Source organism: Salvelinus sp. IW2-2015, linkage group LG15 (assembly GCF_002910315.2).
Source record: "Salvelinus sp. IW2-2015 linkage group LG15, ASM291031v2, whole genome shotgun sequence".
In the NCBI taxonomy this organism is placed as follows: domain Eukaryota; kingdom Metazoa; phylum Chordata; class Actinopteri; order Salmoniformes; family Salmonidae; genus Salvelinus; species Salvelinus sp. IW2-2015.
In genome coordinates, this window is record NC_036855.1 from 15,619,968 (window position 1) to 15,647,953 (window position 27,986).

Genomic DNA, 27,986 nt, shown 5'->3' on the forward strand with positions numbered 1-27,986 from the left:
AAGTTAATCAACGTTTCATATATTAAACTTTTCAGATGCCTTCAGATTCAGTTTAAATTCAGTTCTCTAAATTCAGAATCAAAACCAGAAACAACATCCTGGTACTTTGCCAGCCAGGAAAGGTAGAGGAGAACAGATGTAATTATACACTCTCTGGTAATCATACACTCTCTGATACTCTCTGGTAAACAGAAGCTTCTGGCGGTTTCTGAAGCCAATGTGGCATGTTTAATAATATTTCTTGTAATTCTTTTTTATTTAACTAACTAGGCAATTGAAGAACAAATTCTTATTTTACAGTGACGGCCTACCCCAGCCAAACCCTCCCCTAACAACACTGGGCCAATTGTGCACCACCTGATGGGACTCCGGATCACAGCTGGTTGTGAAACAGCCCGGGATCGAACCAGGGTCTGTAGTACTTGAATGGGATAATGCACTGAGATGCAGTCCCAGTGCATTATCCCCCTGCTGCGCCACTAGGGAGCCCATGAATTCCTCTGAATTAGGCTCTAACGTTTGAACTGCTTTGGCTATAAGTTATGACCCCATTCCTGAAAGCTGAGACTCTGGAACATGTATATGCTTTCTGTTCCCCATCAGAGGGCATCCGCCCTCCCATTCAAGTAACATTGCGCTTTGGCTTATCATGGGTGTTGGACCTGGTGGGATATATGGCGCGATTTCAGTGGCAACAGAAACTTTATTTTATAATTTTGAATTAGGATATTGAATTAGAATTTCATATTTTTTTATGTTTAATGCACAAATTGAAATCATAAATTGAACTTGTCCGAGAAGTTGAATAAATTAAACTTGAAATAGCTTGTAAACTTGATACACAGACAATGAACGCAATATCTATCATATTGAAACTGAATATATAAATATTGAATTTGAATATTCGATAAAATAATATATTTACATTATCCTACTATAGGCCATTATTCATTGGCATTGGCTACTCCCATCTTTCTTGTAAACTGGAACACCCATCAACAAATACGACAACTAAATGTTTTATAATGCACTTTATTACTATATTGCGCACTTAATTAAAAAAAGATACATGGAAAAGATGAGCATTTGTCAGTCTAGGCTACCCTTAGCATTTGATTTCTGTCTGCAAAGCCATTAAAATGAAATTTCATATCAGTCTACATTTAAAAAAGGAGTCATAGTGGTGATAAGGGAGAGAAAGATCCTCACCATGGCTGGGGGAAGACCGAGGTGGCATGGGGGTGTTATGATTGTGTTATGGCAGTATGGGCACATGACTGTTGGGCTGGGCTGGCCACCCTCTCTAAGCTCTGGGCTCTAGCGGCTGACGAGTGTCTACACCTTGGAGAGAAGCACTGGCAGCTGTAATACTTGCTCTTGACCTTCCAGAAGTGATCACCGTAGTCAAACCTGAATGGGGAACACAGGGTAGCCATCAATGCACATGTACTGGAGCCTATTGCTTGAGTATTTTAATTGATACTATAGCCTGACATTAATACAACATAGAAAATTCACCATCTATGTATTTATTGTTTTATGCGTCTCACCCAATCTGATCGCCTGACTGAATGGGCTTTCTGGAGAAGAAGGCAATGCGTGGGAACCGCAGGTCCTGATGCATGGTGAACACTCGGACTGCTAGCAGGTTAGGTTCACACAGGTGGTTAATAAACCGACCAATGTTGCCAAAGAGTCGCGCATCAATACAGTGCACATCACCCACCTGCAAGACAGTAGATGAAGCAATCACTCACTCAATGAATTGAATAGAATCACACATTAGTAAAGGCTGTCATGTTGATCCCTCCTGTGAGGCGGTAGCATAAGACAGTCATTAAATTGTACATGTTTCAATATGCTTTAGTGTAACAAATAGCCAACAAGCAAACTATGAGCGAACGCACTAGAGAAGTGCTATAAGAGGAACATGTATCAAAATAATGTTGTCTCGGACTCTGTGGCATTGTGTGCTCTGCAGCACCTCCCATTGGTATACAAAAGCACTGTACAAACATGCTACAGTAACAATACTACACTCAACTTCGCCATTGGCCAATAAAAATGTGAGTTTCTCATGGACTTCAATTAAAAATCACCTTATTGTCCAGGGTGAAGAGGAATGAGTCATTTTCCCTGCCATCTGCCTCGGCATCAGTAATAATTTCACCCACATACCTGCACAATAAAGATCCTGCTGTATATAATCTGTGTAACCACAACATTAAAATGAAAAACATACTTCCTGTTTTAACATTCTGTTCATGACATCAATATTGGCTCATGTAATTTGTATTCCAAAAAACATACATTGTAAGTGTTCTTCCTGATTCTGAAACTACAATTAAAACAATACATTTTTAGTTATGGTTAGGCACTTTTCCAAATGCTTGAATTCAAGCATGTCTTCCATAACATTCAGGGCCTCACTCGCAAATGAAAGTTCCTTGAGGAATATCCTGCAGTGCCCTCACACCCCAGCCCATCCTCTGGGTTTTATAGAGCTGCAGCCGAGCCCTGAAAACAGACAAGACAAGATCCAGTCCAACTAACTGATAACAAGTACCGTACAGGAAATAGACTAAAATATAATTGTCAGATATGACTGTTCAGTGTCACACTGAAGCCATATTTGAAACTAATGTTATCGTGCTTGGCTGAAATACTGTATGCAACAGAAAAAAGGTAGACATAGGATGCTGGTGGGTTAGGGAGGCTCTGTTACCTAAGTCCATTCTGAACCACACGGTTCCTGCAGCTCCTCCAACAGGAGCAGGCGTGGTTACACTCAAACAGGACCGGAGGCTCCTTCTGACAGAACTCCAGAGGCAGACGCCCCTCCTGAGCAACCACAAGCAACACACTTTACACATTAATATAACACAGCTAACACATCATATGGGAGCTGCAAGAGTCCATAATGTCCATTTGAAATACATGAAAGCAATAAATGTGCCTTGTAATGTGATGTAGTTATGTACTTACTTTGTCATACCAACAGCGCAGGCTGAGCTGGGCACACATGCAGGTATTTGAAGAGCAGTCATCTGTACATACACAATGCTGAAATAGGAGGAGAGTGAGATCTTCATTAAACAACACTTGTCAAGAGTAAGTATGTCACTTGTTCTGGCCCACAGTAACTTATGAAGATTGGACATTGACTGTGTTTCACAGAGCACTGGAGGTTCACCTGTAAATGAGTGATGTCCTTGTCTATATTAATTGGGGAGGTGACACAGCTGTCAGGGACGTATTTGTAGTTATCAGGACAGGAGTCACTGTCCACCCCGTTCACACAGGTGATGGGGACTGCCTCATACCCCCGAGAGATGTCCCTGAAGAGGAGAGAGGACGACAAATAATCTACACATATACGGTAATGACATTGTATTTGACCCCTTCATGTTCCCTCTTCCCTCCGTAAGCTAGACCACGCTGTTCTACCTGCTAAGGACCTTCTCTCTATGACTGTCCCTGCTTCTCCTGGCATCTGTCAGCTTCTTATTAGTGTTCAGGGACACCCACACCTTAGAGTTGTAGATACAGCAGTCCAGAGGAGTCTCCCCCTCTCGGTTCTTCAGGTTCACGTCTGCTCCTTGGGACAGAAGCAGTCTGGAGGAGCAGACATCATACTGGATGTGGTTAGAATCTCACACCCCTAGCAAGGCTACGGTTCAGCAGCATGCCTGCCACCCACTGGCCAGGCTAGAGCAGTCACAGYCTCTGGATGTGAGTGTGTGTGAATATATATAAAACTGGGCTCATTGCAGGCTAGTGCGCTTATGATAATCTATCTACATATCCAGGTGGGATAGGCTATCGTTCAAGAACAATCTGGTGTCATGCTGCAGCTCTGGGAGAACAGAGACCGGTGTACTACTCACGTCACACATTCCAGTTGATTCTCCCTGGCAGCGATGTGTAGAGTTGAGTCCCCATGGACGTTGACTGCATGGAGGTCACATCTGGCATCAAGCAGAATCTGAGCAATGTCATTGGAGCCAGACAGGGCTGCCCAGTGGAGGCAAATGTTCTCTTCCTGGAGAGGGGTCATAGGTCAATGTGGAAAACATAGCCAGGAGGAATATCTTCCCCAAACACCACAGAGGTAAAAAAAAAAAAAGGAAAAAAATGTTTTGGGGGGGGTATTTATGTCAAACGTAACAATATACAGGTATGTCACCTACGGTATACAAATGTCTGAGGAATAAATTATCCTTATACAGACCAGTTGATATGTTCTCCTTTCTCAATAGTTATTACTATRACTTAAGTCGTTCCTTCCTCAAGAAAGTAAGTGGACTAGTAAGTGTGCTCCCAAGGTGACATTCCAAAGTATCCCTTTAACTTAGATTACACCATATACTGTAGGTGAAACACATGCACCCCACATGTCAGTGAGTACTGGAACCTGGCCTGTGTCTAGCCTCCCCTCCCCAGGCTGTAACAGGTGTGAGAACAGAAGGTAAGGTGTTGCGATGAGATGTACAGTAGGATGAACAGTATGCATCCTGTACAGTACTGACCTTGTCTCGGATGTTAACATCAGCCCCTCTGGAGAGCAGCAGTAGAACAAGCTCTCTGTGCTTGTACTCTATAGCCCAGGTGATGGGGGTCCACCCACCGTCATCCTGAAACCAAGCACAACCAATCGTTGCTTTGAATTCTGTTGCCTATTTGAATATTTGGAGGTATGCTTTTACCAATGGATATAAAAGGTGGCTTTAGATTCCTTTATTGTACATGTATGTGAAAAGGCTTTACTATACTAACAGTTTGTAGGCATTAAAATGAAAGACAAAACATGGTAAATCCCCTGGAATCATGATAACAATCTCAGTCTTTAACTTTCCTGTTAAGGTCAGGAGTATTACAATCCATTTAATACTACCCACAACATATTTAACATCCTAATAGGCACTGTTGAACTGGGCTGACTTCCAACAGCACTGACCTCCAACTCATCCTGCCAAACCCTTGCTGAGAGTACACATGAATTATGGATGGATGAAAGAGTGGAGGTTTGAATGAAGCAGTTAAAATGTCAACAGGACCTGTCAGTAGAAGAGGGAGCAGGGCATGGATCTGTACATACCTGACAGTTGACCTGCTTGGATGCCTTGGACAGGAGATGTTGAACTACATCATAATGTCCAAGTTTAGCAGCCAGATGCAGACAGGTCGAGCCCTTGATATCCTGACCGGAGAAGATGAAAATGTTAGTCAGTCTTTTTCTTAATGACTATTTAAAAAAGCACAGATCTTGAGCTGCTACAGTATCTGGTTAATCGTTTTAGACATGAGCGTGTCATGGACTTAAAACAGTTTGATCACTTTCCACCAGAAACCAGCTCATCTAGCAAAGGTCTTGTCCATTTAGCATAATTTGGACAGCTGCTGCATGATTCATTTCTGTGCTCATTTGTGTTAGAAATTGAGAGTTCCGGCAAAAACAAAGTCTCCACCCTCGCAAAAAGAACCCCACGATTGTGGGCACACGCGCAAAGCAGGTTAAGCACCGCGTTCCCTAATTTGTCCAAATAACCAGTGACAAAAAAACAAAAAATACAGAACTAATGTTGTTCGGATCTCACGCATCCCATTTATTTCTGCCAGATTCTCTCGGTCTTCACACAGAATCTGCCCACAGGAGATTATATGAACGATAACAATGCTGGTTGGGTTAACAGAAGATCATGGCTATCCATGGGGTGATCAATGAGCTATGCTCCACACACTGACCTTATGGCTGAGTGCTGCCCCGGCCCTCAGCAGGTACTTGACTGTGTCCAGATGGTTGTTCTCGCAGGCGTCCATCAGGGGGGTTCTCTGCTCCTCATCAAACATGTCCAGGTTAGCTCCAGCCTAAGGGGGATAGAGAATCAGAAATCTTTCACCCATGTATACTTACACAGTATAATAGAGTGGAAATTCTGTCCGTTTGGGACGCAAAACATCAACCCTGTGCACAGTAAACACAACATTCTCAAGAAGCACCGTCAATACTGACCCAGAAAAGCAAAGACATGTTCTTGTTGTGGGAGACAGTACTTCAAATCTCTGAAGGAATGCAGTAGCGAAGCTAACTTAGCCATCTGCTACACTTGTACACCAAGTGATTATATTGTGTCAGAGTACATCTCCTCACCTGACTACATGTCAGAGTACATCTCCTCACCTGGACAAGCATGTGACAGACCTCCTGGTGTCCTTCAGCTGCTGCAGCATGTAGAGGGGTCCTCTTGTTCTGGCTGTACATCAGGTAGTTGGGGTCTTTTCCATCCACTGGAACAAAGATGTTAATTACCCTTTGTGTCATGTTGACAACTTTCTCCTCGGGGACACTAAAGTATATCATATAATATCATTCATGAAAATAAATCAGTAAGTTATTGTGATCAATGAAAAAGAAGTTAAAATATTAGAAGAGCTGCCTCCATGTAGGAACTAACTTGGCTTATAAAGTGGAGATGTGGTGTGTACATACCCAGCAGGTGGATGACTTTCTGGAGCTCTCCGTGATGGGCAGAGATGTACAGCTGCTTTGTGTGATACTTCACTTTCTTCGGCCTCATACTATACACACAAGAGAGAGGGCAGGGGGTTGTAGCAGCATCTGTAAGAGTGCTATTATATTCATCATTGACATGAAACAATAATGACCTGCTTTGTGTATAATATAGTATTTTCTCATCCAAATTGTTAAAAGTTTAATAAGGAATGACATTAAAAATAGCCCCCTTGTAACTTTACTTTTCATCATCCAGGGCCATTAGGATGCTCTCCAGTGACGTTTTAGCTGGTTCCTCTCCATCACCTAACATCTCCCTCTTCAGGCTAGTGCAAAACAGCATACAGCAATCATTAGCATTACATATTAACCTAAATACCCAAACAAATGATCCATGCTCGCACTAATGCAAAGAGAAAAAGATACAAGAGACACAAAGATAGAGGGGGATAATATTGAGAATGGAAGAGTCAAGCCTAAACTACCTGTTGGGGGAGGTGTCCAGACTCCTCTCAAGCTCAGTGGTCTTCTTTGCCCTGTGAATGAGGGGCCTGGTGGACACAACGGGAAGAAGGGCCACAGGGTAAACAGCAGGAACAGCTGGCACAGAAGGCAGTACAGGTTCAGCTTTGGGGACAGTGACAGGATTCGAGACGGTTTTGGGAACAGTGACTTCCTGGGCCCCGGTGGCATCCTCCCCACAGTGGGGACAGAAGCTCTGGGCCTTGATGACTGATGCACAGCCACGGTGGAAACGGTGAGAGATGCTGCCATACGGTCTGCACTCCATGAAGCTCCCCTGCATAACATACATTAAATAGTCAGATATTAAAAAGGCAAAGGAGTGTTTTAAGAAAGAACAACCAACATGCATCAAAGCAATGCGACTGGTGACCAGCCAGCCAAGTCTATTTTGGTTGATCCCTGCTGCATCCCTCCACTTACCGCCCTGCAGAAGAGGCCACAGCCAGGGCAGCACTGGTGCTTGACCATGCCGGCTCTGTGGTCCTCACACAGAACCAGCAGATGCACTGTGTTGGAGGGACGCATCATCTCATGCTTCAGCACACTCCTCTGACACCGACTCACCTGTAGTGAAGAGATGTACGGAGGGATTGATAGAAATAAAAAAAAACGGCAAAATAAGGGTTGTTTAGACATTAGCACAACACACAAAGGCTGGGAAAGGTTAACTTCATCCCAAGGCTATTTCAAACTTTGGGGAGGAAATCTGGAGCACAAGACTAGGGAAAGTTTGCTTCAGAGCAGGTCAGCTTTACCAGGCCATCCACACTCTCTGTGGCCATGCAGGTGTGCTCAGTCTGGGACAGGCTCTCCCCACTGCATGGGGTCTCCATGCGACAGCAGCACAGAGGGAGCTCTTCAGACAGGTCTGTCTCTGTCACCTCACCATCAGCTGGAAAGCCTGCAAAATTACACATCCAGATCAACAAAACAGAATGAATGTACAGCATAGTAATGTATTGTACAAGAATCATTTAATAACTCATGACGAAATGTGTAAACCGTCTCTGGGTAAACTTACCTGAGAGAGGAGGAGAGAACAGCTCCTCTTGGGCTTTCAGATCCAGAGATTCTAAAGTCAGTTCAGTGTATTCCTGCTTACTGCAGCTGTCCTCTTCCTCCATTTTGTTTCCTTTGCTTAAGTCAGTTGCCTTTTCTTCACACTGCTTGGCTAACAGTGCTTGGCTTTCTTTTATTTCACAAATCTCTCTGTGCGTCAGGTCTACTCTCTTCTCCCTGCCGCTTTCTTGCCCTGCCTTTACAAATGAGCTCTCTTTCTGCAGGGAGAAGGGGATAATCATTCAGACACTATTAGAGCGAAACAAAGTTCATCATTTCTACACAAATCTTTACAATAGAGTAGATGGGTCTCTTACCTTCAACACCTTGGATTTTTTCTTAGGGACAAAGTTATACATTCCCATCTTCCTCTTCCTCTTCCTAGACCCTGCAGATACATCGGGACGGTGAGGTGGCAGAAGGTGGTCCAAGCAGGCAAGTACAGTATGTCATAACTAGTCCCAACTTAGTACAGGTGCCAACTAACTACAAGTGCCATCACTACATAGAGTGGCCATATGAGACAGTTTAGATAGAAGAACAGTCTTACCAGCAAGGCAGACTAACCTGGCTGTGACTTGGTAGAGACAACTCTCTTTCCTTTACAGCTCGGAGGAAGCTTGATGTGGGAAGGTGCAATTGACTTTTCCATCCCCAAGACTTCCATGCTCGACTCTGCTCCGTCCCTGCTTAAACGCTTCACAACAGACTCTTATGAGTTCAGACACCAGTCATTTAAAAGCATGAAACATCATGGACTGGGGTTGGATGAACATTACCTTCAGTGCTGCTGGATTGCAGGCAGGTTTGCCCATAGTCTTCCATGCACACTGTGTACTGGATGTTGGGGCAGGGTCCAGACATGGATAACTAGGAGTTTGTACATCTGAGATCCCTGCTATAACAGCTTCTCTACCACTGTCTGCAGGAGTTGGAGGGGTTTTGCCTAGTCCATGGGGTGAAACACCTTTCCTTTGAGGGGTTGCCCTCGCTTGTTTTTTATGCAGAATAAAACCATTGGACCCAGCGACTGAGCCATGAACAGATGTCATTTTAGCTTTGGATTTTTTGTTCACGTGCGATTTAGCACTCAGAGCCTTCTTCCCCTTGGCCCCTGTGGGTGTCACAGAGCGGGGGTTAGGATGTCTTTTCCCTGCCTCTGATTCCTGACTGACTCCCCTGCGCTCCATGGCTGTCCTGGAGGAATGCTCTGGCCTCTCCACTCCAAAATCGTCACCTAAAAGATTATAGCTGTTAGTACCATTAAGTGGAAGAGTGTGACGGCAAATAGCCTAATGGTTAAGAGTGTGGGGCCAGTAGCCGGAAGGTTGCTGGTTCGAATCCCCAAGCCAACTAGGTGAAACATCTGTTCATGTGCCATGGAGCAAGGCACTTAATGATGATCCTGTAAATTGTTCTGGATAAGCACATCATGTAAAAGAGTGGTAGGGGTAAATGAGGCCAGTGTGAGAGTGATTAATGACTACACAGAACTCAGTATTTAGTATTTCTACAAATGATGCTGTACTATAAGAACCCAACCTTCAAATCCGTAAACCACATTCACAAAAAAAGGTAAAAGGTTGAGAAAAACAAAACAAAAACAAATCTCAAACTACTAGGAAAACACACAAAGTACAGCAAATACAAGTAAGATCCAGAACAAGGCCCTTGAAAAAGTTTAGAAAAATAGAGTAGCTTCATACCTGCTTTCTCGATGGCCTTAGTTGTTGAACGAGAGTAAGACGGGGGGCAGGGAAAAAGAACCGAGCCAAAGTACACTGCTTCCCCTTCCTTTCCACACCCGGCGCACACGTTCAGCCACGGTCATGTGACAATAGCTGCTGTTCTATTGGTTCCTTCTGCACAGCCCAGATGGAGCATGCTCAGTCAACATGTGTGTCTACTTTTCAGAAGCAGCAGCGCATCAGCCAGCCAGAGTGTGGCATAGCAGTACCATAGATATCTTACGCAGTATAGCCAAAGATTTGTATAACGAAACCTGTGGTATAGCTCCAGCAAAGACCTTTCACTTTACAACCACATTGAACAATATCTTCTTCGGTGGGGTTTTAGGGCAGACTACATTCTGAAAAAGTGTATTTCCGCCCACTACTGGATACGAAAACTAAAAGGAGGGAAATCCATATTGTAATATGATACTATTGAAATGATGGCAAGACCATTGAAATAAATAACATTTAAAAAATATATATATATAAAAAATAATTTATACAAAACCAAAAATTCCAGAAATCTATACCAAAATTACCAATATTTCAGATCAAATTCAATCATCTAGTTAAAACATCATCCCTAGTTAATGACAAAAAGAATGACATCTTGAATCACAATAAGATTTTTTCTGAGTAAATCCAATTGCCCTGCTTATTTCTATGTTTTTATGTGTATGTATTTAAAGTGTTCTTGTTTCACCTGTGTGTTTTGTTTTACAATAAAAAATATATATATATTTAAAAAAGAGGGAATGGGGGGGGGGGGACGACGACACTCTTAAAGGCCCTAAAACCTGCTTTTCTGATAAAGGGCATTCTTGCATCTGCAGGAGCCCTTCTTTTTACTTCTATTGGTCAATTTATTAACGGTATTACTCCAGTACACATGAGGGATGCGGGGGCGCTCCGGTACAGTAGGTGGCGGTAATGCAACTTTATAGTTTACTGGCGGTTGACATCCACAGAAAAAGAAGAAGCAGGCGGCACTGAGTTGTCACTAGTTACCATAGCCACAAAGTCAAAATTGGCCATCAAACATTTAAGAAAACAAAAATTATATTTGTGGTCTTAATTTAAGGTTAGGAATAAGATTAGCAGTGTGGTTAGGGTTAAGGTTTGTGGCAACAAGTGACGACCAATTATGTATTCTCTCCAGCATTGGCGCAGGAAGAGATAGGAGACCATAAAACGGCAGCTAACCAATTGTGCTATTGTGTGTGTTTTTTCGTGTTATTTGTAACTTATTTGTACATAATATTTCTGCCACCGTCTCTTTCACACTGTTGCTACTCTCTGTTTATTATCCATGCAGTCACTTTAACTCTACCTACATGTACATATTACCTTGACTAACTGTTGCCCCAATACATTGACTATGTACCAGTACCCCCTGTATATAGCCTCTACTGTTTATTGTTGCTCCTTAATAATGTTTTATTTTTTTACATTTACATTTTTTATTTATACATTTTTTAACAAATACTTTAACACGTTTTTTTCTTAAAACTGCATTGTTGGTTAAGGGCTTGTACATAAGCATTTCACTGTGGTTGTATTTGACGCATGTGACATACAATTTTATTTATTTCCTTATGGAATATACTGCAGCACGCCTGATGAATTGAAATACATTTTATGGTTATGGAATTACAGCTGTCTGTTCAGAAAGAAATCAAATTCAGAATAGCCTACTACACCACGAGAAGTCCTAGAATTTAGCCACAGAGGTGGATAGCCTAGCTGTGGATTGTAGCCCAATAACAATTAATAGCCTGCAGTCGGGAACGAGCGGCAAAGCTGTATTTGAACAAACAGCATGCAGACAAAACAGGCCTTTCGCAATATTTCAAATACAGGCTACCAAAATATTTGGTCAACTTCCAAATATTGTTTTACAATAATATACCCCTCAACCACAAAACACAATAATGATAATATAGAAATTAAACATTTAAAAAATATAGTACATACAGTATACGTAAACACTCAATTTCCCTCATCTCTTTTCCCACATCAGATCTGCAGGTGACATTTCCACCTGGATGACAGCACACAAGACAGAGATGCTCTTCATCCGAGGGAATGCCTGCCCATTCTCAGATGTTAGATAATCCCAGATGATCACGTCATTTACATTCCAGCCCTTGTCAGCTCGATTTGACTACTTCAACTCACACCCTGCTGGAATCCCTGCATTCTCAGGTTCCTCTCTGTTATTAATCTTTCTATTGTAATCAATAAATTGTTTCAAAATGCTGTACTTTTATTAACATATATGTTCAGATCATTCCTGAGAGAGAAGGGGTGTAATATCTAGAGACGGCATGTGGTACCCTTCCTCACCCATGTCGACAAGATGTTACTTCTTTTGGGGTCTTTGCCTTGAAAGTAAGTATGAAAGTATAAGTAATGTACAATTAACCTACTGAAAGTATACTGACTAAAAGGCAAAACAGAACTGTCAAATTATATTATAGTTGTGTCGTTGTATACATGCGAATTAGAATCTTAAGTGTAACAATTTTGTTGGGGAAAATGAAATGGCCATCAAATTTTTTACCCAGTTAGCTGAATATATTCTGGAGGAGTCTAATTGTCTTTTCAAATACGGACAAAGATGTTAACATCATGAGAGAAGAAATAGCAGTCACTCTCCTCTTAAACACTGGTATGTTCCATTTCTAATTTAATATAATTGTAGAAAAAAAACCATTTATATGGATCTTTCAAGGTTATCTTTGATCCAACTTCTGACTAGATGGCCACTGAAACACATGTATTTAAATAATTATGTTACAAGAAACCTATACTATTCCCTTGTTCCCGGTTTGCTCAGAAAAACACATGTAAAGATGAATAGACTACTTGACATTATGTTTTACTAGATGACCTGAGCCAACTGTGCCACTTCTGTGGGGAGGTGGACAATAATGAGGAAGACACTAGCTGGGTGATTGCTTGTTCACTTCWAAAAAAAGGCACATTTTTAGGAGTACGAATTTGTTTTAGCAGTAATATTTCTAGAGGTAGTATCATCCGCTTTGTCTGATAATGAAATAAATAGTAATTCATRAAAATGTATTTCATGTTTTAAATATATTTTTAAAAATCATCATAAATTTCAGATTGATTGTGACCGCTGCCCACGATGGTTCCACCAGTCCTGTATGAAAACCATCACATCATTGGAGTGTCTGCGCTGCCTGTCAGGACTAGGTTAGGCTTGAGTTGACGGTATCACCTGGGAAACTCTCCATAACAAGTGGACTAAAATGTTCAGTCGAGCTGTTGCAGCTTTCCAATATTTGTTTGTTATTTGTCTTTTTATATTTGATTTAGTCATTTTATATCTTATTATACAAAGATGGAAATTTGTATTTCTAATTTAATGTTTGTTAACAAACTTAACTTTGTGATGTTTTTTTGTTATTATGTATTATCATTATTTTCTTAAACATTACAAAATATTTCTAAAATAAATGTTTATGTTTCTTCATAGTCTAATTTTGCTTTCTGTGGCACACACTACTGGTCAACATGAGCTACCAAAATTATTCTGAAGTGTGCCAGGCCTTGCAGTCCCAAGATAGAAGGGGTGGCAGAATTTCAGCAGGCAAGAAAATAGCCTTGCTGAAATCCTCCCCCCCTTCTAATTTCCTTAATTTTGTGGCTAGAGTCAAATACTTTCTATAGAACAAACTTCACGTCAGGATAGGCAACTGAAATTAAAAATTAATGTATGTGTTATATTGAAACAGAGGAAGTAGTAAAATGTAGGCAAGCAATAAACATTTCAGAACAACTACTAGTCAAATAAGACATGGGAGAGATGATGAATTTTGGTAAAGAGATTTATTTATAGACTAATACACTTGAAACAAATAGCCAAACCGAAAACTGCAGACATTACTAGCGCCTCCCCCGCAATCAAACCAACATAAAAAATAAAGTGAAACGCAGCCTAACTTGATCAGAAATCCCAACTAGCAAGCAAGTAACAGCAATGAAGAATTGAGTGCGTGCGCGTTCACGCGAGGGGGGGATTCTGGCAGGAGGGAGCTTTTCAGCACAACACCAGCACCTCCCGATTTACAAATTAAGTACTAAACACAGCAAAAAAAGAAACGTTTTCTCTGTCAAGTGTGTTTATTTTCAGCAAACTTAACATGTGTAAATATTTGTATGAACATAACAAGATTCAACAACTGAGACAAACTGAACAAGTTCCACAGACATGTGACTAATGGAAATTGAATAATGTGTCCCTGAACAAAAAGGGGGGGGGTCAAAATCAAAAGAAACAGTCAGTATCTGGTGTRGCCACCAGCTGCATTAAGTCCTGCAGTACATCTCTTCCTCATGGACTGCACCAGATTTGAGATCCAGGCTCGTCGCTGGCCATGGCAGAACACGGACATTCCTGTCTTGCAGGAAATCACGCACAGAACGAGCAGTATGGCTGGTGGCATTGTCATGCTGGAGGGTCATGTCAGGATGAGCCTGCAGGAAGGGTACCACATGAGGAAGGAGGATGTCTTCCCTGTAACGCACAGCGTTGAGATTGCAAGCAATGACAACAAGCTCAGTCTGATGATGCTGTGACACATCGTCCCAGACCATGACGGACCCTCCACCTCCAAATCGATCCCATGCCAGAGTACAGGCCTCGGTGTAACGCTCATTCCTTCGATGATAAACGCTAATGCGACTATCCCCCCGGTGAGACAAAACCGCGACTTGTCAGTGACAAACACTTTTTGCCAGTCCTGTCTGGTCCAGTGATGGTGGATTTGTGCCCATAGGCAACGTTGTTGCCGGTGATGTCTGGTGAGGACCTGCCGTACAACAGGCCTACAAGCCCTCAGTCCAGCCTCTCTCAGCCTATTGCGGACAGTCTGAGCACTGATGGAGGGATTGTGCGTTCCTGGTGTAACTCGGGCAGTTGTTGCCATCCTSTACCTGTCTCGCAGGTGTTGTTACATGTGGTCTACCACTGCGAGGATGATCAACTGTCCGTCCCGTAGCGCCGTCTTAGGCGTCTCACTATACGGACATTGCAATTTATTGCCCTGACCACATCTGCAGTCCTCATGCCTCCTTGCAGCATGCCTAAGGCACATTCACACACATGAGCCGGGACCCTGGGCATATTTCAGAGTCAGTAGAAAGGCTTCTTTAGTGTCCTAAGTTCTCATAACTGTGACCTTAATTGCCTACCGTCTGTCTTAACGACCGTTCCACAGGTGCATGTTCATGAATTGTTGGGAAACAGTATATAAACCCTTTACAATTAATATCTGTGAAGTTATTTGGATTTTTAAGAATTATCTTTGAAAGACAGGGTCCTGAAAAAGAGACGTTTCTTTTTTTGCTGAGTTTAGATGTGTATACACCCTGGATTGCTGATGCTATGTGTTGGCCAATGAGAGACTCTGAAGCCACTGGGCGGCCATATTGGCAGTGCCCAGAAGAAGCAGTCCTCCATAGTAGTGAATGGAATTCTACAGTATTTCATTTAAACGTTAAGGGCAAAATTAATTGTATTTAAGTATTTGTTGTAGTAGTGGGGAGTTATATTTTTTTACTTAGTTCTAAATGTACTAAGGAAAATGTTATACATTTTATACAAATAAAAAAGTATGTTTAGCTCACAATATCGTTAAAGTGTGCATTAAAAAAAGTGTCAGTAGTAGAATAGACATGGCAAAAACAAACAAGGTAGACATTTATAAATGCATTTCTATAGCTTCCCAAAAAAATGACATGGTGAAGTGCCAAGATGGAGGCACAGTGGCTTCAAAACAGAGCCCCTTTAGTCATCTAGTGTATATATATCATTGCAGACCACACGGCACTGCTTTCCCGCAGCTCTATAAATTACATCAGGTTCTGTTAACGACAGCAGGTGTTTGGCAGGCAGGAGCGACGGACACCTTGTGCTAGCTAGCTAAGACTTAAGTACACAGCAGACGGGAGCATCAAAATATTTTTCCTGAATATTGACTCAAATAATCTAATCTTAAAAGGTTAATCCATCAGTGATGGAGTTGACAAGCCACTAACAGAGTTGACAGATACTCAAAACAGACATATTGTTGCTTCTAAAAATTCAATAAATGTTTGTAAAATGTCAACAATTATTCATTTGAAAATCCCCCCAAAAACAACCAGTCTATCAGATATTTCAGCACTCTGACAGAGTTAACGCCCTTGGGGAAGCAGGTAGCCGCATGGTTAGAGCTTTGGACTAATAACCGAAAGGTTGCTAGATCGAATCCCCAAGCTGACAATGTAAAAATCTGTTGTTCTGCCCCTGAACAAGGCAGTTAACCCACTGTTCCTAGGCCATTATTTTAAATAAGAATTTGTTCTTAACCAGGCAAGTCAGTTAAATAAATATTTATTTTAAAATTAAGACGGAGTTGACAAATTGCTTTTTCTTCATTTAAGTGGTATACAAAGTAGCAATTTAGTTTTTCCTCGGTTGCTTTAACTCGAAAACCTAATTTAAAGAACATTTGAATTAAAATTCCTATTTATCAGGAAGAGAGAGATTTTAGAATTTTAAACACTTTTCTGGACAGTTTGAAATTTGGATGCTCTGCTCCAGACAAGAGCATTTCCAGGCATACAGCTTTACCTTATACAATTCCACTAAATATGATTTAGCTTTAAAAAGTGCAACTATAAAAATAAAGTTTCCCTGTCGGACAAGAATTGTCCCGACTTGCAAGAATCCCTGTTGAGCAGACATCTTCTATATTGGAGTGCAAGACCCTTCATGTTTACAACTGATAAATGGGCCTAAAACTAGAGAGATGTACAATTACCCTGGCACAGTAAACAAAGCAAAACAAAAATGGCTTAACATACAACACAATTTTATTAGGTTGTGCATTGTAGAGTATCAAGGCACTGTATTTCCTATGCATAAAACATTATTTGGATATAGAACATAGTAAACTGTCTATGAATAAACAGTTAAGTGAAAACAATAAATAAACATACAGGTTACATAAAACATAGCCTGGGCAGTTGCTAGTGGGCTTCATGGATCTTCACTTCGTTTCAATCATAGGGGTTTTGGCTCCCAAGTGGCACAGCGGTCTAAAGCACTGCATCTCAGTGCTAGAACCTCACTAGACATCGTTGTTCGATTCTAGGCTGCATCACAACTGGCCGTGATTGGGAGTCCCATAGGGCGGCACACAATTGGCCCAGCTTCGTCCGGGTATAGCCGGTGTAGGCCGTCATTGTAAATAAGAATTTGTTCTTAACTGACTTGCCTAGTTACAAAAAGATGCCATTTCAACATATTCTTAACTAAATCTACCCTGACTTAACTTTGAAAACTTGTCTCCAGCTATAAAATTTGTTTATGTAATAACATTACTGTCCTGAAAGCGCAAAAAATGGGTGAAAGCAATCAGTAGTCATAAAAAAATGTGTTGCTTAACCTGGGCTGCGTACTTAAGAGGTCTATCTGGCAGCATGATCGAGTAGAAGGGAGGTTGGTTGTCATGTTCAGTGTTGCCAGCAGTCTCTCCTGTGTCATGACATTGTTTTATGTGTTGCTGCTACAGCTCTCGACATAGCTGGGAGGAGCCTCTGTAACAGAGGACAGYGGATATTAGTTAGCAGACAGAGACATTATTACACAAGACCCACCTAACTACATGAGGTCACAGCAAAACTTACAAAGCAAAGGCATAACTGTCTAAGGTGTGGCAATTAGACTCCTTCATAATGGATATTAGCCAAGAATCTCAAACCAGCCACAACTGATACATTGAGATGACAWTACTAGAAACACCTTACCCAAATACTAATATCAAACTGTGCAATAAGATAACTTTGAGTAAAAAGTAAATAGCATTAGCACCGCCAGTCACTACAGGAGTGTAAGACTGACCATGTGGGAGTGTTGAGGTGCTGTACTCTGGAGGCAGGAGTGGGTAGAGGGTAGGCTTGGGGTTGGTACTGCCCTCAGAGAAGAATGGRATGGTGGCCCCTGTGGACACACAGAACAAAGGTCCCGTTGGGTTTGTGGCATCACTCTGGGGCTGGTTCTGGGAGAAGGTGAGRCCTGGGGCATAGCTGAAGGCACTGGGGGAGACGGTGGCCTGAGAGYTCAAGACACCAAGCTGGGAGTGGCTCTCAGTTGGGAGGGCCTCGGTCGYCTGCCCCCTGGCGCCCATGACCAGATAGTCAATCTCAGCTGGAGGGGCACTGGGGGAGGCAGGGAAGGAAGTGGAGACTCTGATTCTGGGAACAGGTTTTGGGGCTGGGTGGGGGGAAGGGCGAGGGGTAGGTGGAGTTTCTTGGTCTTGGGAGGACGGCTCAGAGCGTCTGCTGTTTTCTAGCTTGGTAGGGTTTGCGGAGGAGCGAGAAGGATCGGTGGTTGGAGGAGGGGGTCTGGAGGGTCGTGCTGACGTGGTATCCACTGAGATGTTTCCAATGTGGATGGGCAACAAAAACGAAGCCTCAGGAGATTTCAGAGMGATCTAAAGTACCAGGGAGTAAAGAGAAGGTATTATCAAAACATGGGTGCTAAACTGTAGACCAAAAGGTTTCACTGAAGARGAACGTTATCATGAAGAGAAAAGTTGCTTACTTCAATAAAGTATTCCATGTTTATTAGACCACAGTCAGCCAGAGATGACTGAGGCAGAGGAGGTACAATAATCTGCTCCTTCCACTCAGCCTGTTTGCCAGCCTTCACCCCAGCACCCTCCACCTGCACTAAAGTCCTCAAGTCAATGGTAGGCTTCTTTGTCTGGTAAGTTACTTTCTGTTGGAGATGAGCACACAGAAATAGGGTAGATAATGTTTGAGTGACTAAAATAWAGCAAACCCTTTATATATCTCACCTACACATTGAGACAATTACCCCATTGCAGCTTTATAGCGCCATTAACACAACCACACTTTGTTGAAACACTTCCCTTCGCCTTGCTTTATTTCAAGCACTGAAGACTAGGTCAGTACTCTATACCTGAATGAGACAGGCTACCACAGTCCCTGTGGTTTTCCCAGACTGGTTGTGGATCTCTGTGGTCAGTTGGATGACCTGACCAGGTGTGTAGCCCTTCATGTCACTATGGGCCTTCAGCACCACAGTTCCTGTCTTTACCCCCAGCAGGTAGGTGAACTTCTTAGTAATGGAAGATGAACTACGTCCCTGGAAACAGGTGGGAAATATAAAGTTAAGACCAGATTCACCAATGTCCAGTGYCTGAGGTTTGGATATCTCTGATAAAGTGAAAAGGTATCAAATCAGCCAGGGAAGCTCTCACATGGATGTCAGGTACATCATTGAGGTTGAGGAGATTCAGCAGGTAGAAAGGCTTCTCCACCTTATAGTCCTTAGAGAAGCGAGGAGTGTCAATGAAAGCCCTCGCTCTGTACATAACTTTTCCATAGTTTCCTTCAAAGGATGTGGGAACAGAGGCTATATGGGAATGGAAGGAGTAGTTATTTAGCACAGGATGTCTTTTCACGGTGGCAAGAATATTGTCAAAAATAGTGGCAACACAAATGGTCTGTATCTATTTGTTTGACAATTGAAAGCCGGTGTACATTGAACAGCAGATGCAAGTTTCAAATTACAGATTTTAAATCAGAACGGACAGTTGAGGACCGGTTAGGATGGTTTGGGTTTCTGTGGTATGGATCACCTACATTGTTATGAAAGATAACTTTGTCAGAGGGAAAGTGAATTCCTTCTCAACTAGACAGGCAGTCTGTCGGGCAGTCTGACAGATCTTAACAATAAGTAATGAGCAGAGGGTTTATGATGTTATCATAGGGATCCTCTCCCTGTGAGCTATTGCATAGATAAGGCAGAATGTGATATAGTTCATATAATGATCTATCGGACTAATTTCCTTAGCATGCAAAGTGTAACGGTCCAATAATCAAGAGTCATACTTTGAAACAAAAAAGAGAAGTAGGCCATAACAGATTGTTAGTATGAATGACCATGAGACAAAACATAAGCGAGGAAGCCACGGTCAYACAAGTACAGAGGATAGTATAACAAAGATAACAGGTGGCTTGATACAGCAGGTGAAATTGGGAACTAAGCAGTTCAGCTAACACATCTCGGCGTATCCATGCTCTCAGTCCCTACCATACTAGTCAACAAGTGGAAAAGGAGGCTAATGAGCTAATGGACAATGGCACAATCTCAACAAACGCATTAAAATGGTTTATTACAGATTTTTATTTTATTTTTAATACAGACATACAACCAGTCAAAAGTTTGGACACACCTACTCAATCAAGGGTTTTTCTTCATTTTTATTATATTCTACATTGTAGAATAATAGTGAAGACATCAAAACWATTAAATAAACACATGGAATCATGCAGTAACCCCCCAAAAATGGTTAAACAAATATAAATATATTTGAGATTCTTCAAAGTAGCAACCCTTTGCCTTGATGACAGCTTTGCACACTCTTGGCATTCTCTCAACCAGCTTCATGAGGAATGCATTTCAATTAACAGGTGTGCCTTGTTAAAGTACATTTGATGTGTTTGAKCCAATCAGTTGTGTTGTGACAAGGTAGGGGTGGTATATAGAAGATAGCCCTATTTGGTAAAAGACCAAGTCCATATTATGGCAAGAACAGCTCAAATAAGCAAAGAGAAACAACAGTCCATCATTACTTTAACACATGAAGGTCAGTCAATACAGAAAATTAAGAACTTCAACATTTCTTCAAGTACAGTAGCAACAAACATCAAGCACTATGATGAAACTGGCTCCCATGAGGACCGCCACAGGAAAGGAAGACCCAGAGTTWCCTCTGCTGCAGAGGATAAGTTCATTAGAGTTACCAGCCCACATAAATGCTTCAGAGTTCAAGTAACAGACACATCAACTGTTCAGAGGGGACTGCATGAATCAGGCCTCCATGTTCAAATTGCTGCAAAGAAACACTACTAAAGGACACCAATAAGAAGAGACTTGCTTKGGCCAAGAAACACGAGCAATGGACATTAGATCGGTGGAAATCTGTCCTTTGGTCTGATGAGTCCAAATTTGAGATTTTTGGTTTCAACCGCCGTGTCTTTGTGAGACAGAGTAGGTGAACGGATGAGCTCCACATGTGTGGTTTCCACCGTGAAGCATGGTGGTGTGATGGTGCTTTGCTGGTGACACTGTCAGTGATTTATTTAGAATTCAAGGCACACTTAACCAGCATGGCTACCACAGCATTCTACAACGATATGTCATCCCATCTGGTGTGTGCTTAGTGGGACTATCATTTGTTTTTCAACAGGACAATAAACCAACACACCTCCAGGCTGTGTAAGGGCTATTTGACCAAGGAGARTGAAGGAGCGCTGCATCAGATGACCTGGCCTCCACAATCACCCAATCACTCAACCCAATTGAGATGTTTGGAATGAGTTGAGTGAAGGAAGAGCGAAGGAAAAGCAGCCAACAAGAGCTCAGCATACGTGGGAACTCCTTCCAGACTGTTGGAAAAGMATTCCAGGTGAAGCTGGTTGATAGAATGCCAAGAGTGTGTAAAGCTGTCAAGGCAAAAAGTGGCTAATTTGAAGAAACTAAAATATATATTTTGATTTGTTTAGCACTTTTTTGGTTACTACATGAATCCATATGCGTTATTTCATAGTTGATGTCTTCACTATTATTCTACAATGTAGAAAATAGTCAAAAGAAAAACCCTTGAATGAGTAGGTGTGTCCAAACTTTTGACTGGTACTGCATGTATGTATGCGCTAATAATGAAACATTTATGAACTACTTATAGCCCTTCTATAAGGGAAAGGGAGATACCTAGTCAGTTGTACAACTGAAGGCATTCAACTGAAATGTGTCTTCCGCTACCTTAACATAAATTATTACCTCAACCTCAAACTCATGGCCACGAGTAAGTTATTTTAGAGGCTCACATCAATTACTCTGCCAATGTGCAGTCATTTGTAGCGCCATTTCCATTCTAGACACATGTCAACGGTCCCCATGGTAATCCACATCCTCAATCATTAATGTAGAAAWTCAGGAAATGTACTACATTTCTCATATTACTTCTGCTGATAATGAATGAGCCATGTCAAAATTAAAGTATCTACTCGCATGCCAGGGCATGTCTGATTATAAAATGTGAGGAAAACCCATATATTTTAAAGAAAGTGGTGCACAGATCTGCAAAGCTCCATCACTCAGCAGCCTTACCTGGAATGAGAAACTTGAATGGAAAACTGTGATCTCCCTGTTTCAGGGTTCCTGGGAGACAGGAAGAAAGATAAGCACCAGATCAGCTGGCTGGAAAACATTCTGTCCATTAACAAKGTCTGCTGTTCTTGTTCTATGAATCACATTCAACTTTCAGGGTAGAAGGGGAAGCTCTCAGAATAGGGATTAAATGTTTGTTTACCTCATCCTTCTTGCATATGTAGGTGATAAAAGAAAATCATTACAAAAACAACGACTGACTGGAAGGTGTGTACGTGTCATTTCAAAGGAAACAGCTACACCATAACTGAAGTGTCAGTAAGAAGTGGGAAAGGGAGGTGAATGTGGCCTATAACKGTAAAGGTGAGCAGGTAATGACCCAGTTGACAGCACCTTTATCTGCCACAGAGAGYGTGCTGCTGAAGTACTGCTCCTCCACCATCCAGGCTGTGTCATTGCTCTTGCTGGTGACACCACAGCAGCCTTGGCAATTCACTTTGATATCTGCAGGGATAATACACAGAACTATTAACTTCACAAGAAAATAAGAGAACTTAAGGTCCCTAGATTGTTTGTATCTGCCATTTGTTTGGCAGATGCAGACCACAGCAATCAATTATTCACAGGCCTTTTGAGGAGAGTTTACATTGAGGGAAATTTTCCTGCAAACACGTAACATGTCACACAGAACATATTCTTAAAAACCAAACTCAAATAATGTGGGATCCTAACAGACAAGTCAAACAGACAAAACAGTTTCTGGCGTGACGCAAAGCAACACACTTGAACAGTTTGTTTTCTTATGTGAGTCACATACCTTGCAGTGAAACTCAAAACACACCAAAGTCACACAAGCCAATAGCGCGGCAGGTAGCCTAGTGGTTAGAGCGTTGGGTCAGTAACCGAAAGGTTGCTAGATCGAATCCCTAAGCTGACAAGGTAAAAGTCTGTCATTCTGCCCCTGAACAAGGCAGTTAACCCACTGTTCCTAGGCCGTCATTGTAAATAATAATTTTTTCTTAACCTACTTGCCTAGTTAAATAAAGGTTAAATAAACAAATAAACAAATAAAATGAGCACATCAATTAAAGGGTGCTAAATGGGAGTCCTAGAGGGGATTCGAAACAGCTCTGGGCCAGTAGTGGGTTATGACCCACATTAATTAATAGTTCAATCAATCTTAATTCTGGACGGAGCCCAATAACACTGACAGTCCTGGAGAAGGACAGCCAAGTAAAAACGAATTTAAAAAACCCTGTGGAAGTATAAAGTTCAGWACTCTGACATTCAGCTAAATATTCAGGCTAAATTATACAAGTTCAAATTAAACTTAACTTCCCATAACGACAATCGTATAACATTAAAACAATTAAACTTGTKAAGAGCATGTTGATGATTGTGGGGGCTGTCTTGTTAGACTTCAGTGTAGCTTTTCACATTATTGATCATAGTCTGCTGCTGGAAAAACTTGTTTTATGGCTTTACACCCCCTGCTATAATGTGGATAACGAGTTACTTGTCTAACAGAACACAGAGGGTGTTCTTTAATGGAAGCCTATCAAATATAATCCAGTTAGAATCAGGAATTCCACAGGGTAGCTGTTTAGGCCCCTTKCTTTTTTCAATTTTTACTAACGACATGCCACTGACTGAGTAAAGCCAGAGTTTCTATGTTTGCGGATGACTAAACACTATACACGTCAGCTACWACAGCGACTGAAATGACTGCAACACTCAAAAAAAGAGCTGCAGTTAGTTTCAGAGTGGGTGGCAAGGAATAAGTTAGCCCTAAATATTTCAAAAACTAAAAGCATTGTATTTGGAACAAAACACTCASTAAACCCTAAACCTCAACTAAATAATGTGGAAATTKAGCAARTTGAGATTACTAAACTGTTTGGAATAACACTAGATTGGAAACTGTCATGGTCAAAACATTGATGCAGTAGTAGCTGAGATGGGGAGAAGTCTRTCTATAATAAATCAATGCCCWGCCTTCTTAACAACACTATCAAGAAGGCAGGTCCTACAGACCCTAGTTTTGTCACACATTGACTACTGTTCAGTCGTGCCACAAAAAAGGACTTAGAAAAATTGCAATTAGCTCAGAACAGGGAGCATGGCTGGCCCGTGGGTGTACACAGAGAGCTAATTTTAATATTATGCATGTCAATCTCTCCTGGCTGAACGTGGAGGAGAGATTGACTTCATCACTACTTTTATTTATGAGAGGTATTGACATGTTGAATGCACCGAGCTGTCTGTTTAAACTACTGGCACACAGCTCAGACACCAATGTATACCCCACAAGACATGCTACAAGTGGCCTCTTCACAGTCCAAGTCCAGAACAGACCACGGGAGGCACACAGTACTACATAGAGCCATGACTACATGGAACTCTATTCCACATCAAGTAACTGACGCATGCAGTAAAATTAGATTTAAAAAAATAAAAAACACCTTATGGAATAGCAGGGACTGTGAAGCAACACAAACATTGGAACAGACATGCATACACACACGATTACATAAGCACTATACATACTAGTGGTCGACCGATTAATCGGAATGGCCAATTAATTAGGTCCGATTTCAAGTTTTCATAACAATCGGTAATCGGCATTTTTGGACACCGATCATGGCCGATTACATTGCACTTCACGAGGAGACTGCGTGGCAGGCTGACTACCTGTTATGCGAGTGCAGCAAGGAGCCATGGTAAGGTGCTAGCTAGCATTAAACGTATCTTATAAAAAACAATCAATCTTAACATAATCACTAGTTAACTAYACATGGTTGATGATATTACTAGTTTATCTAGCTTGTCCTGCATTGCATATAAWCGATGCGGTGCCTGTTAATTTATCATTGAATCATAGCCTACTTCGCMRAACGGGTGATTTAACAAGCTGTTAGGAATTTTGTTAATAAATAATTAAAACAATTTCTAGGTTTAGATAAAACTATAACTAATTTAACTCTGCACGCCTGGTGAAAAGAGATTTGTGTTGTGGGTTATAAAATAAGCAGAAAGGGTCGTTAAACTATGGTTGAACTGACCCAACTTAGCCCTGAGATGTTTAGATAAGGCTGTGGGTAACTTTTTAGGTCTTCCATTATCTTGAGTTGTCTGCTAAAGTGGTAATAAATTATAGTGAGCCTTCAGGAGAATAGATTATATTGTGTGTCGTGTGTGCGCTGGGAAGTTGGAATGAACTTTTGAACCTGTTTTCTATTTGTCAGGACAAGGAGACATATTCTGTAACCTATGACGTCATATCTTGTATATAAACCTGTTGTTTATGATCAAATGGTAGCGTGCTCCGAGAATAAATACTATTATCTAATTTTAATAAGACTGTATCCTGTCTATTTTATGTTAATAAGTATCTTACAAATTCTTMTAAATAGACAGATTGAATTTAATTAATGAGTACATTAGAGGAATTATTTAATTCCACTAACACAAGCGCATTCGYRAAAAAAGCACTGTCGTTGCACCAATGTGTACCTAACCAAAATCATCAACGCCTTTCTTAAAATCAATACACAGAACTATATATTTTTAAACCTGCATATTTAGTTAAAAKAAATTAATGTTAGCAGGCAATATTAAACTAGGGAAATTGTGTCACTTCTCTTGCGTTCATTGYACGCAGAGTCAGGGTATATGCAACAGTTTGGGCCGCCTGGCTCGTTGCGAACTAATTTGACAGAATTTTACGTAATTATGACATAACATTGAAGGTTGTGCAATGTAACAGGAATATTTAGACTTATGGATGCCAACGGTTAGATAAAATACGKAACGGTTCCGTATTTCACTGTTAGCATTTTTACATGGCACATATTGCACTTTTACTTTCTTACCCACCACTTAATTTTTGCATTATTTAAACCAAATTGAACACTTTCATTATTTATTTGAAGCTAAATTGATTTGATTGATGTATTATATTAAGTTTAATTTAAGTGTTCATTCAGTATTGTTGTAATTGTCATTACAATTCTTTTTAAAATTATAATAAAAAAATTAAAATTAAAAAAAATTAAAATAAAAAAAATTGGCCGATTAATTGGTATCGGCTTTTTTTGGTCCTCCAATAATCGGTATTGAAAAATCATAATCAGTCGACCACTAATACATACACATGGATTTAGTACTGTAGATATGTGGTAGTGGTGGAGTAGGGGTCTGAGGGCACACAGTGTGTTGTGAAATCTGTGAATGTAGTATTGTAATGTTTTAAAATTGTATAAACTGCCTTAAATTTTGCTGGACCCCATGAAGAGTAGCTGCTGCCAATGGGGATCCATAATAAATACAAAGATCCACTTTACAGAGTCTAAAAATGTGATATTGTTGAGTACCACCTGTTGTGAAAATCAAATGTGAAGTCCTCACAACAGGTCAGATAACCAATACTGCGGTAACTTGAGAAGGTTATGAAGTTCTTAAGACATCAGTTAACAGAGCAGCCAGTGACACTGTATTCCTTCCGTATCTAAATGTATGACTCAAGCTGCTACAGCCTGATCTGTTTTTCCTGACCTGGAATGTAAACAAACCGGAGCTTTAACACAAGACATTGAGCCGAAACACCCATGACACAAAACATCTTCTGTGTTTTAAGAGGGCAATTTAGTTCTCCTGTTCAATAAGGTTCAGAGAAAATGTATCTTCAAATATGTGTTTTACCATGAACATATTTTTGGGGGGGTTGTTCTTTAACTCCACCTACTGTCTAAACAGCATTGGGAAAAATAAATATATATGGGACTACCTCAAAACATGTTTGTGCAATTTTGATGAATAAATGAATTATTTTGTTCTACTATAACAGGTGATAAGGATGAGGGTGACCACCAGCTGTCAACAGCTATTTGATACTTGGGACAGGGAAAGCCCTTTGAGATCCTTCCTTTCATTAGGCACACAGATATTGTGTTCAATTCAATGTTATATCCTACCACACACACACACACACACACACACACACACACTCCCTCAGCTTGAGTTTATAATTTCCCCTTCTATGCTTGCAAATAAATCCTTGGTATAAATGTTATTCGCTAGACAAATCTTGTTCGCTTTTTTTTACTTTTAAGATATGGTAAAATGACAACTTAAGTTAGTCAACAGAGCCCAAAAATGAGTCCAATTTGCCTCTCTGACAACACAAATGAGACTGATCGCCTTGTTTTATTCTCCTTCAAACACATCTAAAGAAAGTGTCTGTTCGAGTAAACCCCCCCCCCCCAAGAACATGATACAAGTCAGTCTACCTGAATCCTTTACAAATTAAGTTAGTTGTACACGTTCATCACCTGAAAATAATAAAAATACAACAAAAATGCAATGTAGTCTACTGTAAATAAAACGTGTCACAAATCACAATAGCATAACCATTGTTTGCTTCAGTGGAACACTAACGCTACTTCCTTGTCCGAGGAGACGACAAATTCACGACAGGTGAAAGAAAGTTAGCAATGATTGTTAAATGGTGACGTTTTCCAGAACCCTACCTTTACATAGCAGAGCTTCGGTGGTTGTGATTTTCAGAGTGCCTGAAAGTGACTCTCCAGGACTATAAACAACTTTATTGTCTTTAAAAGTTATGTCGAATTCTTGGAGTTTTCCCATGTTTTCCACCACGAGAAGGTGACACCGACGGCTCAATCACCTGTGCGCACTACGCAGTAGTGGCGTTTTCTTCCCTGTCCAAGTTGATCCGCCGTGACGTCACTAACAGGAAACAGCTCTTTTTTTTATATAGCGTCTCGTATTAAATAAAAATTAAACATAAATGTATCTCACATAAAATGTATCTCTCATATCTCTGTTAAATACATATTTAAATGTTATGCACGTGTCCTTTGTACTGTAAACAAAATATCATAGATTATTTTTCAATGGTTAAATCCATTTGAATTCA

General features: G+C 41.0%; 2 protein-coding genes across 3 annotated transcripts; both read right to left on the bottom strand.

The window, feature by feature from the left end:
• Nucleotides 1–1,016: 1,016 nt before the first annotated feature.
• ehmt1a (euchromatic histone-lysine N-methyltransferase 1a) lies at nucleotides 1,017–9,918 on the bottom strand. 2 transcript variants are annotated; one of them, XM_024001901.2, is made up of 23 exons: nucleotides 9,805–9,918; nucleotides 8,878–9,335; nucleotides 8,666–8,795; nucleotides 8,416–8,486; nucleotides 8,061–8,316; nucleotides 7,795–7,940; nucleotides 7,460–7,603; nucleotides 7,000–7,313; nucleotides 6,757–6,840; nucleotides 6,491–6,579; nucleotides 6,182–6,288; nucleotides 5,746–5,868; nucleotides 5,099–5,200; nucleotides 4,530–4,634; nucleotides 3,888–4,042; nucleotides 3,448–3,615; nucleotides 3,194–3,338; nucleotides 2,986–3,063; nucleotides 2,726–2,841; nucleotides 2,431–2,517; nucleotides 2,100–2,178; nucleotides 1,551–1,726; nucleotides 1,017–1,410 (listed from the first exon to the last, which is right to left on the bottom strand). In XM_024001901.2, the coding sequence occupies exons 2-23, from the start codon at nucleotides 9,286–9,288 to the stop codon at nucleotides 1,245–1,247; spliced, it is 3,252 nt and encodes a 1,083-aa protein (XP_023857669.1). In that variant the 5' UTR covers nucleotides 9,289–9,335; nucleotides 9,805–9,918; the 3' UTR covers nucleotides 1,017–1,244. The 2 variants fall into 2 exon arrangements, with proteins under 2 accessions (XP_023857669.1, XP_023857670.1); XM_024001902.2 differs by lacking the exon at nucleotides 3,448–3,615 and having other exon boundaries at nucleotides 9,805–9,888.
• A 6,780-nt stretch (nucleotides 9,919–16,698) lies between these two features.
• On the bottom strand, nucleotides 16,699–27,779 carry LOC111974990 (arrestin domain-containing protein 1). The gene is made up of 8 exons (XM_024003117.2): nucleotides 27,577–27,779; nucleotides 22,442–22,552; nucleotides 22,049–22,099; nucleotides 19,131–19,285; nucleotides 18,830–19,015; nucleotides 18,449–18,625; nucleotides 17,747–18,338; nucleotides 16,699–17,442 (listed from the first exon to the last, which is right to left on the bottom strand). Exons 1-8 carry the CDS (start codon nucleotides 27,692–27,694, stop codon nucleotides 17,399–17,401), a joined length of 1,434 nt encoding a protein of 477 aa, XP_023858885.1. The 5' UTR covers nucleotides 27,695–27,779; the 3' UTR covers nucleotides 16,699–17,398.
• Between the last annotated feature and the right edge of the window lie 207 nt (nucleotides 27,780–27,986).